At 43.4% G+C, this 13187-nt stretch overlaps 3 protein-coding genes and 1 long non-coding RNA gene across 5 annotated transcripts; 1 reads left to right on the forward strand and 3 right to left on the reverse strand.

The window, feature by feature from the left end:
- Positions 1-1684: 1684 nt before the first annotated feature.
- LOC125530274 (rust resistance kinase Lr10-like) lies at positions 1685-4527 on the reverse strand. Of its 2 annotated transcripts, none has more exons than XM_087544282.1 (3): positions 4012-4199; positions 2794-3921; positions 1685-2125 (listed from the first exon to the last, which is right to left on the reverse strand). In XM_087544282.1, the coding sequence occupies exons 1-2, from the start codon at positions 4112-4114 to the stop codon at positions 2795-2797; spliced, it is 1230 nt and encodes a 409-aa protein (XP_087400408.1). In that variant the 5' UTR covers positions 4115-4199; the 3' UTR covers positions 1685-2125; position 2794. The 2 variants fall into 2 exon arrangements, with proteins under 2 accessions (XP_087400408.1, XP_048550622.2); XM_048694665.2 differs by lacking the exon at positions 1685-2125 and adding an exon at positions 4340-4527 and having other exon boundaries at positions 2500-3921.
- A 392-nt stretch (positions 4528-4919) lies between these two features.
- LOC147988440 (uncharacterized) lies at positions 4920-9362 on the reverse strand. The gene is made up of 3 exons (XR_015616898.1): positions 9064-9362; positions 8816-8947; positions 4920-5047 (listed from the first exon to the last, which is right to left on the reverse strand). It is a non-coding gene; the product is annotated as an uncharacterized LOC147988440 (long non-coding RNA).
- LOC125542705 (rust resistance kinase Lr10) lies at positions 5611-8758 on the forward strand. Its single transcript, XM_087544297.1, has 3 exons — positions 5611-6504; positions 7281-7304; positions 7496-8758. The coding sequence occupies exons 1-3, from the start codon at positions 5694-5696 to the stop codon at positions 8560-8562; spliced, it is 1902 nt and encodes a 633-aa protein (XP_087400423.1). The 5' UTR covers positions 5611-5693; the 3' UTR covers positions 8563-8758.
- A 2049-nt stretch (positions 9363-11411) lies between the features above and the next one.
- LOC125536649 (protein trichome birefringence-like 8) lies at positions 11412-13029 on the reverse strand. Its single transcript, XM_048699916.2, has 3 exons — positions 12595-13029; positions 12101-12490; positions 11412-12011 (listed from the first exon to the last, which is right to left on the reverse strand). The coding sequence occupies exons 1-3, from the start codon at positions 12924-12926 to the stop codon at positions 11492-11494; spliced, it is 1242 nt and encodes a 413-aa protein (XP_048555873.2). The 5' UTR covers positions 12927-13029; the 3' UTR covers positions 11412-11491.
- Between the last annotated feature and the right edge of the window lie 158 nt (positions 13030-13187).

A 13187-nucleotide genomic window follows, 5' to 3' on the forward strand; every position in this document is an offset into this window, starting at 1 on the left:
AAAATGTATCTATGTCTTCGCGTACTTGAGGGTGCACAATCCTGAAGGGGAGAATATGAGGGACTCCGCAACAATGTGAATTATGAAGCTGGAAACTCAACCATCTATTTGAAATTTTGAATGATGTTGGTGTAAACTAAAACTGTGTTTCAATAATGGTTTTATGGATCTATCATATGCAAAAGAAAAAATGTATGCAGGCTAGCTTCTCAGTGACAACGTTCATCCATAAAATGTATGTTACTGCCAGCAGAATAAAATACAAAGTTTCTCTGAAAATGTTTCTCAACAAGAAAAATGCATTATTTTGTCACCTCTCACAAACTTATTTGTATCCAGAATTTACTGTTGAAGCAATATTTTTCATCAGAATTTTTCAAGAGTAATGAACAAACAAATAAACTGATGTAACATTTCAAATTTATTTGTAGTTGCTCTGCACAGCAAGCAAGGCAGTTTGTACAAAGCATTTATACTGGGTTGGTACTGTTACAACCATAACATTTACAGATAAGTGCAGCACTCCATGGTACATAGATATACATACATAAATTATAGTGTCACCCATTGTATATACCTCACACATCGTCTTCCTCGGACACCGCACACAGTTCCACCCATGGTACATAAATTATAGTACCACCGTCAGCTCCGAAGTGAAATCGTAAGAGTCCTCCACATGGATGTGCCCTTCGTCGCAGAAAAACGGTCTCGAGGGCATCTGCAGGCCATTGGTCCCAGCCTCCAAAATCTCAATGACCTCGCTCATCGTTGGCCGATCGTTGATGGAATGTTCACCCGTAATGTAAAGTTCCTCGATTTTCTACAAAGCTCTTTTTCTCATCTGTCCCATCACAGGGGAAATCCTTCCTTCTGAGGAATCAGACGAAATTTGTATATAAGAGTCAAATAAATAAACAGTCATATATGTTGAACTTGACTGAAATTACTCTATTGTTTCTGCAATAACAAGTGCATGACCAGCAAGGCAGTTTGTGACAGGGGCTGCCACTTGCTAGTAGCTTCAGTCTTAGGGTAACGTATCACAGGGCCACATTCAGCATTGCTGGAGCTGGAACACAAGATTTTTCTGCCCCGTCTACTGGGTAACAGACAGTGTCCACACATTCTTCAGACATTGCAACGTCAGTGTTACTAGAACTTCCATGCTGCGACGGCACCCCTTGTCGCACACACAAATACCATTTGACAGGACTGGATTGCACCAAGTCCATGCATCCACTACAACACGACAGGGGGTTCCATTAAAAAACGTATGTAAGCTAGCTTCTCGGTGACAATGTTCATCCATAAAATGTATGTTACTGTGAGCAGAATGAAAGAAAAGAAATTCCCTGTAAATATTTCTCAACAAGAAAAAGACGTTCTTTTGTCACGTCTCACAAACTTATTTGTATAGAGAGGTTGTTGTTCAAGCAATATTTTCCCTTAGAATTTGTATCGAGAGCAATGAACAAACAAATAGATTGACGTAAGGTTCCCTCAAAAAAAAATAGATTGACGTAAGGTTTAGAACTTATTTAGAGTTGCCCTGCACAGCAAGCAAGGCAGCTTGTACAAAGCATTTATACAGGGTCCGTACAATTACAACCATAACTTTGATACCCGCTGTTCTAAAATATTTGAAGTTCTAGGTTTGTCCTAAGCCAACTTTATAGAAAAAATTGCTAATATCTATGTTATGATGAATCTAATGAAGTTAATTTAGTGTTGTAGATGTTGGTATATTTTTTTACATACTTGGTCAAATTTAAAGAGGTTTAACTTAAGGCAAACCTTGAACTTCGAATATGTTGGAACAGAGTCTGTTTCAGTCCCAGCATATTATAGGACCATACATCAGAATCGCTGGAGTTGGAACAAAAGACTTTGCTTACTCTTCTGCCCCATCTGCTGGGTAACAACAGGGCCCACATATTCCATCTCTAGGCTGGCAATGTCATTGTTGCTGGAATTTCCACACGGCGCCCCTTGTTCCACGCACAAGTGGCATTTGACAGGACTGGGTTGCAGCAAGTATATGCAACCACGACAACACGGCATAGGGTTCCATTAAATCAAGCAGTAGATCAGCAGTATTTCCATGACCGCGACGATTTTTTAGCTGCAAAGAAGAAAAACAACCATAAGTTCGCGTGCTTGGCGGTGCGGAGATTCAAATATGTGTGAATTTCTGTTGCCTAGCTAGTTTCTTTGGCATGCACAACTTTGATCATGAGAGATTGGTCAACCTGCAGGAGGGATGTTGCTGTAAACTAAAACTGTATTTCAATGAACAAGGTGATGAAATTGGGGAGCTGAGTCCGTTTCAAGAAAAAAAAAATTTGGGGACCTGAGTTGTGCTTCTGTTATCCAGCAAAACAAAAACAAAAAACTTGCCTTATCTGTCGCACCGGAATCAGAATGTTTATCAGCAACAATGCTCATCCATAATGCATGTTACTGACAGCAGAATGAAATACAATTTTTCTCTAAATATGTTTCTCAACAAGAAAAAGGCGGCCTTTTGTCACCTCTCACAAACTTATTTGTATCAAGAATTTACTGTTGAAGCAATATTTTCCATCAGAATTTATCAAGAGCAGTGAACAAACAAATAAACTGATGTAACATTTCAAACTTATTTGAAGTTGCTCCGCACAGCAACCAAGGCAGTTTGTACAAAGCCTTTATACTGGGTTGGTACTGTTACAACCGTAACTTTTACAGTGCATCACTCCATGATACATACATATACATGCATAAATTATAGTACACACATTGTTTATATACCTCACACATCGTCTTCCTCTGACACCACACTCAATTCCTCCTCCGAGACTGCCGACGGCTTGGAAGTGAACTGGTAAGAGTCCTCCACATGGATGTGCCCTTCGTCGCAGAAAAACGGCCTCGAAGGCATCTGTAGGCCATCAACCCCAGCCTCCAGGATCTCAATGACCTCGCTCATCGTCGGCCGATCACGAGATCTCATCTGAATACACCACAATCCGACAACGCATAGCTTCTTCTCCAGCTCATGCATGTCAGCAGCAACAGCAGATATCTCGCCCGCTTCTTCCTGAGTCAGCCGGTCGTACACCCATGAAGGATAGTACGCCTGGCTTGAGGACCCCATGTTTGGATCTGCGTTCCTTCTCCCGCCGGCCATCTCCAGCAGCAACATCCCGAAGCTATACACGTCGGACTTGCTGGATATGACGCCGAAGCTCCGGGATATCATCTCGGGGGCTATGTAGCCGATAGTTCCCCGCATGGCGCTCAAAGGCATGAAACTGTCGCCCCTCGGGTACAGTTTGGCGAGTCCGAAATCGGCGACCTTCGGGACAAAATTGCTGTCGAGAAGGATGTTGTGCGGCTTGATATCAAAGTGTAGAATCTGCATGTCACGCCCGTGGTGTAGGTAGTTGATCCCCCTGGCAATGCCTAGAGCGATCTCGTTGAGCTTGTCCCATGAGAAGCTCTTCTCGGTAGAGAAGATGTACTTGTCCAGAGAACTATTGGGCATGTACTCGTAGACTAAGGCCCTTCGCATTTCCTCCGAGCAGAACCCCACTAAACGCACCACGTTGACATGGTGGATCCTGCCGATGGTGGAGACCTCGCTGATGAAATCTTCTCCGTTGCAGTTTGAGTTGCCCTCTAGGATCTTCACGGCGACATGGACACCGCCTGGAAGAAGCACACCCTTGTACACAGAGCCGTAGCCCCCTTGGCCCAATTTATCTCTGAAATGGCTTGTGATTGCAACTATATCTGTGTAGGAGTACCTCGTCGGGCCAATCATTTGTTGAATCCTGAGGAACTTCTCAACTGCATCAATTATGATCCTTGTTTTCATGTACTTGTAGGTTAGGAATATCCATACAGCTAGGGGTGCCAACAAGAACCTGCACAGTACTGCACAACAAGTCGACAGATATGGACATAAGTTAAAAGAATGTAAATTCTCTTTTTCAAAAGTAAAATGCGTATACAATTCTCACGTACCAAAAAAGAACTGGGGGATAGCAATAGCAGATACTAAGGTTGCACCAATCAAAACCAACTTTGTTGTGTAGTAGTAGTAATCATCGTTAGAGCACCGAGTCATGCATTCTAAGAAGTGCACCTCACTCCAGAAAATAGCATGAGTCCAATTAACAATGCTTGTGCCAGATATTTGCTCCTTGAAGTAGCTGCAAATGATACAATTGAAAATAAATTATAATGCAGACTGCCACCGTCAGGTTGGCTTAACAGCCCCAAGTCAATTCTTCAAGAGAATAGGGAGGTGAGAAACTAAAGTCGGGAGGAAATGGAACAAGGGGGTGATCACCTGATTGAATTGTTGAGGCATAAATTGATATTCTTTCTTAACATCACAAAAGTAGCTTTGAGTGGCCCCCTGGAGGTGTTCACAGGAATTGGACAGTAAACCCCTTACTTATGAATTGTGTGATATCTGCATAACTTGCATTCTGTAGCTGTCCCCAATCAGAGGAGTACTCGTCACCAAATGGAATCTCTCCCAGGTATCCACAGTAAGGTTCAAGAACTTCAACCATACAAGGCATGTAATCAGACACCCAGACATAAACATGTGAATTGCTGGCACTCAGGCAAGCAACCGGCTTGTACGCACTATTATTCGTTACTGCTCGTGAACAATTAGTAAAACATGCTCTGTAGTAGCTTTGAGTGGCCAAATACAGAAAGCCAGATGGTGAAACTGAATCAATTCCGCCAAAGTATCCAATGTAAGGAAGGTGATTCCACAGTGGAAGAGGGCAGCTGCTACTGGTATTGAAGTTGGGATCCATGACCCAGAAGTAGGAACCAGTGTAGTTGATGGCAGTCACATAGTATGTTCCTGTGTTGATGTGAATTGTAGCCTTGCTACTGGTACAACCCAGCTCGTATGCTTCAACACCGCAATCAAGAGGATCACCTCGCTGACGGAAAGGATATGATATGTCTCGGAGATGTCCACAGGAGAAAGGCGAGCACCCATCATCTCCTCCCTGGACATGATCTGCTGCAAAAACTACAACGAGGGAGAAGACAGTTAAGGATTGTAGGGTAATAGAATCATGAGATGCACCAGGGTTCCCCATGAAAGCTTCACATATGCACTATGGACTTCATATCCTAGTTACTTATGTTATAGAGTACTAAGGGGGCAAGGAATCAACATCAACTAGTTGATCATATCCAGCTGTATATACCAATTAATAATGTGGTTGGGATACTGATTATGACTTCATTGGTATATACATGAAGTTCAGAACAAGAGGAAGATATTTCTCTCCCATTGTGTAGCTAGGAATAAAAAACGACTCAGGCTTGGAGTCTTCTGTCCCATGGCCGTTTTCTCCAGAGATGACAATGACAACATATAAGAACTTCCACGCAATGCAAAATACCAATTGACACATATTTATTGCTCATGGCCATTTTCTCCAGAGATGACAATGACAACATACATTTATTGCTCATGCAACAAGGGACTGGACTGAAGCAAGTCTGCAATCACACTCAAACCACTAGAGCACGGCAGGCGTTAGCATTTCAAATCTACTCCTCAAATAACTCTGACTGCTTACCTATAGATGACAAGGAATAAGTGATGCTGTTTTTTTCTTTTTCTACTTGCCACATTTTCTCCCTCTCGATTACAGAAGTACAGAAAGATGAGCAAATTACTTGTCATAGCCCTGCTGCTGTTGCCTCTGATCAACCACGGAATCTACTTGGCCACCGCATGGGATGATCAAGATTTCTTCAAATACTGCCCACCGTCCCAGTGCAGCCAACATGGCCCAGAGATCAGGTACCCTTTCTGCCTTGAATCCAGCAATAAATCGTCGTCATCATCATGTGGATGTGCCGTCAGATCAATCAGGAAGTTAACATGCTCTGGTCAAGACACCATCCTTGTTCACCCAGTTCTTGGCCCATACAGTGTCAGCGCCATAGATTACAGGCATTCTTCCATGAAGCTCATCCCGCTTGTAGACCCTTGTTTTGTGCTACAGCAGAAGCTTGTCAGCTCTAGAAGCTCATCATCTCCACGGGCTGATGTTATCAACGATGAGATGCCAGGTCTTTACCGATGGAATTCTACCTTAGTGCGCTGTTCAAGAGAGTTTGCACCTGGTGCTGCCGATGGGATTGCAGGCCCAGTCTCCTGCCTTAGCAACACAACCCACTTCTTTTATTTGGTGGATGGTTATGAAGACATGTCTATTCTTCCTTTGGACTGCAAGGTCGTCCCACTCTCAGATGGTGTCGGTGGCGGTCTGATACCCATATATATGTTTGACGACCCAATGTCGGACAATCTCCCAGTGTCCTTCAAGGAACGCACAGAAAGAATCCTCAGTTTTGCTGAGACGACAGTGTATTGGTATGGTTACTATTGCGCGAGATGTGAACGCAGTGGGGGACGCTGCGCGTTCAGCTCACAAAGGGATAGACGTTTCTGCATGCCCGGCCCACATGGTATGAGTCAAAAACCATATATAACATCATTCTGTTTTATTCTGTACTAAAGTTGTGAAATCAATTAGAATTTTACTTTACAATTTACCCATTCTACAGCTCCATGTGTTTGAATCTCCATGGGATTTTCGGTCAACTAAGGTTTTCAAAATTAGCATCACAAAGCCTGCTCAAGCAATCACACTGAAGGACCCGGACAAAAACCTGAGCAATAATCCAGCAGGAAAAAATATGTTTTGTCCATCTATCAGACACTACTGGCCTTAAATAATCCGGAACACTTTAGTCATTATTTATTCTACAAATTTCTATGCAACACTCAGTTAACATGCATGGCTGCACCTGCTGCTGCGCTTGAGCAGCCAACCATCGGCAGGTTTTGGGAGAATGAATTGGGGAGAACAGAGCAGAGTAAGGGAGAGAACCGACTGCCACTGGGTGCACATGCATGTGACTGCAGGCATTTTCTGAACAAAAGTTGCCCAATCGGTCAAAGGGCCTTAAGTTGACTCTAACTGTTGTATGCATGCAAAAATGTTAGAAAAACTAATAGGCCAGTGGCACTATCATAAATAGCATCAAAACAATACAAATTTCCCCAAAAAGGAAATTTGGTTGATAAAAAGGCATCCATAAATAGCATGGTATATTTGTTCCTCATATACTAGGGCAATGTACTGCAGCCACGGTAGACAACACTCAATTTGTCTGTTCTACATTTGTTTGTAAATATAATTTCTTTCTGCTTATCTCATTCTCTTTCTTGGTATATGCAGGTTCACGTATCAAAGTCATTGCAGGTACTGCTCCAACCAAGTCTTTTTAGCTTCATCATCAAAATATAAAGGAAAAAATAAAAGCTTTCTGTTGTACAAATTCTTATTGCTGGTTACTCTGACACTTGACATCCTCTTATCATAACAAATAGTACTAAGTAACGGCTTTTAAGTCCTGGTGCAATGTGCTGATGACGTATTGTTTGCTTATTCAGCTACATCATCGGTGGCCGCATTTGTCGTTCTTTTGGTGACGGTGGCCACTGTGCTTTATCTTTCACTCAAGACAAGATATAATGCAGAGATACATTTGAAGGTCGAAATGTTTCTCAAGACATATGGAACATCGAAACCCACAAGGTACACTTTCTCTGAAGTTAAGAAGATGGCAAGACGGTTTAAGGAAAAAGTAGGGCAAGGAGGATTTGGGAGCGTATACAAAGGCGAGCTGCCAAATGGAGTGCCCGTGGCAGTCAAGATGCTAGAGAACTCTACAGGAGAGGGAGAGGTTTTCATTAATGAAGTTGCAACCATCGGACTAATCCACCATGCCAATATTGTCCGTCTCCTAGGATTCTGCTCTGAAGGAATGAGACGAGCTCTTATTTACGAATTCATGCCTAACGAGTCACTAGAGAAATACATATTCTCTGATGACTCTAATATTTTTCAGAACCTTCTAGTACCAGACAAGCTGCTAGATATTGCTTTAGGCATCGCCCGAGGAATGGAGTACTTGCATCAAGGGTGCAACCAACGCATCCTCCACTTTGACATCAAACCTCAGAATATCCTGCTCGACTACAACTTCAATCCAAAGATCTCAGACTTTGGCCTTGCAAAGCTGTGCGCAAGGGACCAAAGCATCGTCACCTTAACAGCAGCAAGAGGTACAATGGGCTACATTGCACCAGAGTTATATTCTCGGAACTTTGGAGGAGTGTCATATAAGTCAGATGTGTACAGTTTCGGCATGCTGGTGCTAGAAATGGTGAGCGGAAGGAGGAATGCAGACCCAAGAATCGGGAGCCAGGACAATGTTTACCTCCCTGAGTGGATCTACGAGAAAGTGATCAATGGGTTGGCGCTTACTTTGGAAACAACTCAAGAGGAGAAAGAAAAGGTGAGGCAGCTGGCTATTGTCGCACTGTGGTGCATCCAGTGGAACCCGAGAAACCGTCCGTCGATGACGAAGGTTGTTAACATGCTAACAGGGAGGCTTCAGAGCCTACAGATGCCTCCGAAGCCTTTTGTCTCATATGAAAACGAACTTATGCCATAAATCAAAACAGGGACTACCATACTCTGTCAACATTCAAGGTTGTACTTTGTGTACGCATGTGTTGTAACAATAGCAACCACTGTATTTTGATGCTTTCAGTCCATTAGGTCTGAAGACGTATGAATAATCACCGGACACTACCCTGTAATAGTGCTACTAATTGTTTGCAAGATACTGCTACAATCTAGCACTTCCATATTTATGTCCAAAAACTTGCAATAGAGGTGTGTGCATACAATAATCTGTTGATTACCTTACTCGGTTGTTATGCCGATTAATTTTCACTTCCATATATTCTCCTGCTGTCAGACCTCACTGAATCTCCTCTTCCGAGTTAGTACTGAAATCTTTTCTTTCCGTCACAGAGCGAATGTGATCCATCCATCTGAGAATCAAACATGCACATCAACTGGAGCTTCACTTATTTCAGGATAACAACAAACTAAATCAGAAACTGTGGGAGGAATCGAAAATCTGGGCAGTAGTGCGGTGTAGTAGTACCTCTTGATCTTAGATCGTGAGAGGAATCCAATCGCGGCTGTTGGGGTGGACTGCTGCTGCCTGACCGCCGATTCAGTCACCGATGTGGGGGTCACCTCCCTGCCGGCTGCGGTTGCTTCTACTGCTGGGTTGGGAGTGGACGGCGGACGGCGTGGTGGGCTCACTGTAACCGGCACATGTTTGCTGCCATTGGGAACCGTGGGGGCAGACATGGTGGGCGGCGGCCGGCGTCATCGTCGGCGGCGGTGGGCGGAGAACCGCGGGGGCGGCTGGGAATGGATAGGATCCGTGTGCGCGGCCCACCATGGCTACTTTCGCCCTGCGTGAAGCCAGATGGGCAGGCCCAGGTGCGCTGGAGGGCACATCCTCGGGGGTTTCTTTTTTTCTGTTTTTCTTTCACGTTTTTTGTTTCCTTTTTTTACTTTTGTTTACATTCCGAAAATTATAACATATATATTAAAAAATATATAATTTACATGATGTCTTAATAAATTTTAATCATGCATTAAAAAATGTTTAATGCGTATACAAAAAATGTTGACCATGTATTCAAAATATGTTAAACTTGTATTTGAAACTTGTTAATGAAGCATTTGCAAAATAGACATTTTAAATGTGTATAGAAAAAATGTTAGTCATGCATTAAAAAAATAATTTCGAACTTAAAATTGTTAATCCAGCATTTAAAAAATGTAAAACATGTGTTAGAAAAATGTCTTAGATATATACAAAATATATATGTAGAAAAATAATGAAACGGGGGAGTAAACAAAGAGAATTGTTGCAAAACGAGAAAAAAAAAGAGACAACCGAAGGAAAAATGAAGGAAAAGGAAAAAAGAAAATAAAAGAACCAGTGAAAGCCGAGAAAGAAATGAAGAAAAACAACAAAAAAAGAAAGAAAAGAGAAAAGACAGTAAAACCAGAGAAAAAAACAAAGAAAACCCCATGAAAAAAACAGAAAAATAAAAACTAGAAACCGGTGGAAAAACCGCCTCCTTTCGTCCCAAAGTACGTCTCGCTCCGACTAGTTATCACAAACTGGACGTGGATGTAGTGGCTAGCATTGTGGGTGCTCGCCTAGTAGACCAGGGTTTGATCCCTACAGTCCCCTTTTCCTTTCCTTCTCTATTTATTCTCACTGTATGTAAATGCGAGATATAGTCTCCGCTTGAAGCCACGACTAAAAATTTCCCTTCTGAGCTCTAACTTTGCTCACTTCTCTTAAAACTTTTTTTTAACTCGTTCCGTCTGCCCTCATCACTGCCGTCGTCCACCTCCATGATCCATCGACCGGCATCAGCCGAATCATCGTCTCTCTGTACCCATGGCTGGCGTTGATGCTGCCCTGTCCTCGCCGCTGCAATCGACCACATGTGACTTAAATGAGTCGCGGCCACTGCGGCCCATTCACATAGGTATGTTTTTTCTTTTTTGCTTTCTTGGAATTGTGTTACAAATATAAATTACAATCCAATCTATAATTAAGAGGAGTAAATATATTCATTTGTTGTAAAAATAATTGAACATACAAAATTGCTTTATTTTTTTACCTTTTAAATTAAACTTACTGGAGTTGAAACAATGTTCATCTATATTAAAAAGTATTCGCATAATTTTCAAACTTGTTCCTGCCTTTAAAAAACATCTACTTTCAGAATGTGTTGACACATCATGTAAACAAAAAATGTTGACATGTTTGAACAGGATGTTCTTATAATTTTAACAAGTGTTCATGTCCTTAAAAAATATTCATGTAATTTCAAAACATGTTCACGTATTTAAAAAGATTCATGCATTTCTCAATAGACGTTTATATTTCTTGTACACAAAAATATATAGAGAAAAAATAGAAAAGAGGAAAAAGAAAAGGGAAAACCCGACAAATGTAAGAAGAAAACACTGAAAATACTAACATGATAAACCAGAAAAGGAAAACAAGCACTGGAAACCTGGCACACGCAGCACAAAAAATGTGCCTCGGTCCATGTAGGTCACACTGTTGGTGATTCCCGTGGTATATATATGCGGCAAATCCTGTTTGGGGTCCATCTTCGTGTAAAAGTTTATGATGATCAAACTTGTTTGAACAGCGGAGGACGATGTGTACATCTAAGCTCCGAGACTTGTTGAATTCTGGTAGGAACTACCGTTTCTTATGTTGGATATTCTCTTTACACATAATCCAACATAAACATGGTCACTAAATTCAGTACTCATCACCCAATTAAACTCACTTGATCTCAATGGAGGTCTGATATGCCTATGTGGTATAACTATATAAAAGTTCAAAACAAATATACTTATATAAACTACTACAACCTAAGTATTTAGATGACACAATAAATTAACTATGACTAGGACTGGTCCAATCTTGCCTTCCAAACAATATACATGCACACACAACCACATATATAGCATGCATCTACCTATCTTTTAATTGACCTCATGTCGAATCCCATGGACACGAGGTGCCCGTACATCATCTGGTTCCACGTGTCCGGCACACCCGGCAGGCACCAGTGGCTGCAATCCTCTGGGGCATCCGATGGCATCTCGGGCTCCCGGTGCCGCGACGGGTGTCCGTCCCTCCTCAAGCCCGTCATGTACGTTATGTTCAAGAAGACGGCATCCTTGTTCATCCCATGTCGTCTCCTCATGCTCCGTGCCACACTTGAAATTATTGTGTTGATCCACAAGTGCTCATGCTGGTCACTCTCACTGGTAATCATCGTTAGTGGATCCCATTGGTCCGCGCAAGACCCACCTGTGTCCCATGTCCCGTTGCCATAGTGCGATGGAGAATAGCTCCTAAAGAAGATGTAGCTGCTCTTGGAGAGTCGTGGATTGGTTAGTGCCCAATCTTTCACCGTCTGGAGAGACTGTCGGAATGCTTCCTTAATGTCCATTGTCATGTTGAACCGATCGCCCATCGTGAAATAGTTTCCACTGCGACCATGGATTGCAACTCTAGTCAAATAATTAATCATTGTCATAACAATGTAAATATGTAATGAAATAGCTAGCTAATTACTTACGATTTGATGGTCTTGTGTAGGTTCCACCAGTGGCCCGTGTTGAGGATGAGCACGTCAGCGCCTGCCCAGCGGGCAGCATGCCGCGGCAGTGCGTCAAGCCGGATGGCCCTCTTGATGGCACGATGGCTCGCCGGAGGGAGGCGATCAACCATGACAAGCATGGGTGCACGGTAGTACTCCACGGAGAGGTTGTAGTCCGCAAAGACCATGGATAGATAGCCTTTGTGCCGGCTCAGAGGCTTCCCGAACTGCTCATATATCCTCGAACCGGCCGGCGTGGAGGCGGCGAGCATGCACAACATGGACTCCCACTGGTTGCGGCCAATGGAGTCACCGACGAACACGATCCGGCCGTTCCGGCTCCTCTCCAGCATATCCGTCGCATTGAACCTATAGAACATGATCATATTTCCTTAGAATTCATGGTGGCAGAGACAATACAAGATCATTTGTTCTACAATTAGAGATGTCAACAACAATGCTTACTGACGTACTTAGGGAGGTGGCAGCTGCCACGGCGAGGTTGCCAACGCCAGTGGCGGAAGGAAGAGTCATTCCGCCCATTTTGCACGCAGCGGAAGCCGGGGTCGAGGAACGGGCAGTCCTCCCCGTATGGCATAGCATCAGTGGCGCGGCTCCTCACCCATTTCCCATCAGAGTAATCGCAGCCACAGGTGGCGGCGTCCTTGGTGCAAGCCGTAGCGCGGCCACCGCCGTCATCGCTAATCAGGTGCCGAGCCCGGAAGAAGGGCGCCTGCGTGACGACGACGGAGAGCGCGAAGAGGATGAGCAAAATGGAGGGGACTGGAACATCTCTAGCACGCATGGGGTGGCCGGGTCTATGGCTATAGGTGGGTAGTAATTGATGGGCTAAGAGGAGAAGGAGGAGCTGAGAAGTAAGAGTGAGTGGTGCTAATGCCACGCCAAGAGCACATGCAAACCTCTCCTTTGCTTGCTGTCCAGCTCTGGGTTGAATATTTCTTAACAAGTTAATTAGTTGCATTTGCATATGACAATAAGAACAGTGCTTGGGGCTACATCCATCATCTTGTTGTGACTGCCTTTCCATCCCCTGGATGGATAGTAA

This window comes from Triticum urartu, chromosome 1A (genome assembly GCF_056163025.1).
Source record: "Triticum urartu cultivar PI428250 chromosome 1A, HENAU_Tu73, whole genome shotgun sequence".
Lineage (NCBI taxonomy): Eukaryota > Viridiplantae > Streptophyta > Magnoliopsida > Poales > Poaceae > Triticum > Triticum urartu.

What these genes read in the sequence shown, in the direction of transcription:
- LOC125536649 (XM_048699916.2), bottom strand. Translation starts at nt 12,926, where the DNA reads ATGCGTGCTAGAGATGTTCCAGTCCCCTCCATTTTGCTCATCCTCTTC. An exon ending in GGCAGCTGCCACCTCCCTAA is followed by an intron (nt 12,491 to 12,594) that starts GTACGTCAGTAA and finishes CATGTTCTATAG; the next exon opens with GTTCAATGCGACGGATATGC. An exon ending in CTACACAAGACCATCAAATC is followed by an intron (nt 12,012 to 12,100) that starts GTAAGTAATTAG and finishes CCATGGTCGCAG; the next exon opens with TGGAAACTATTTCACGATGG.
- LOC125542705 (XM_087544297.1), top strand. Translation starts at nt 5,694, where the DNA reads ATGAGCAAATTACTTGTCATAGCCCTGCTGCTGTTGCCTCTGATCAAC. An exon ending in CTGCATGCCCGGCCCACATG is followed by an intron (nt 6,505 to 7,280) that starts GTATGAGTCAAA and finishes TGGTATATGCAG; the next exon opens with GTTCACGTATCAAAGTCATT. An exon ending in ACGTATCAAAGTCATTGCAG is followed by an intron (nt 7,305 to 7,495) that starts GTACTGCTCCAA and finishes TTGCTTATTCAG; the next exon opens with CTACATCATCGGTGGCCGCA.
- LOC125530274 (XM_048694665.2), bottom strand. Translation starts at nt 4,383, where the DNA reads ATGTTAAGAAAGAATATCAATTTATGCCTCAACAATTCAATCAG. An exon ending in TGCCTCAACAATTCAATCAG is followed by an intron (nt 4,200 to 4,339) that starts GTGATCACCCCC and finishes TATCATTTGCAG; the next exon opens with CTACTTCAAGGAGCAAATAT. An exon ending in TATCCCCCAGTTCTTTTTTG is followed by an intron (nt 3,922 to 4,011) that starts GTACGTGAGAAT and finishes CTTGTTGTGCAG; the next exon opens with TACTGTGCAGGTTCTTGTTG.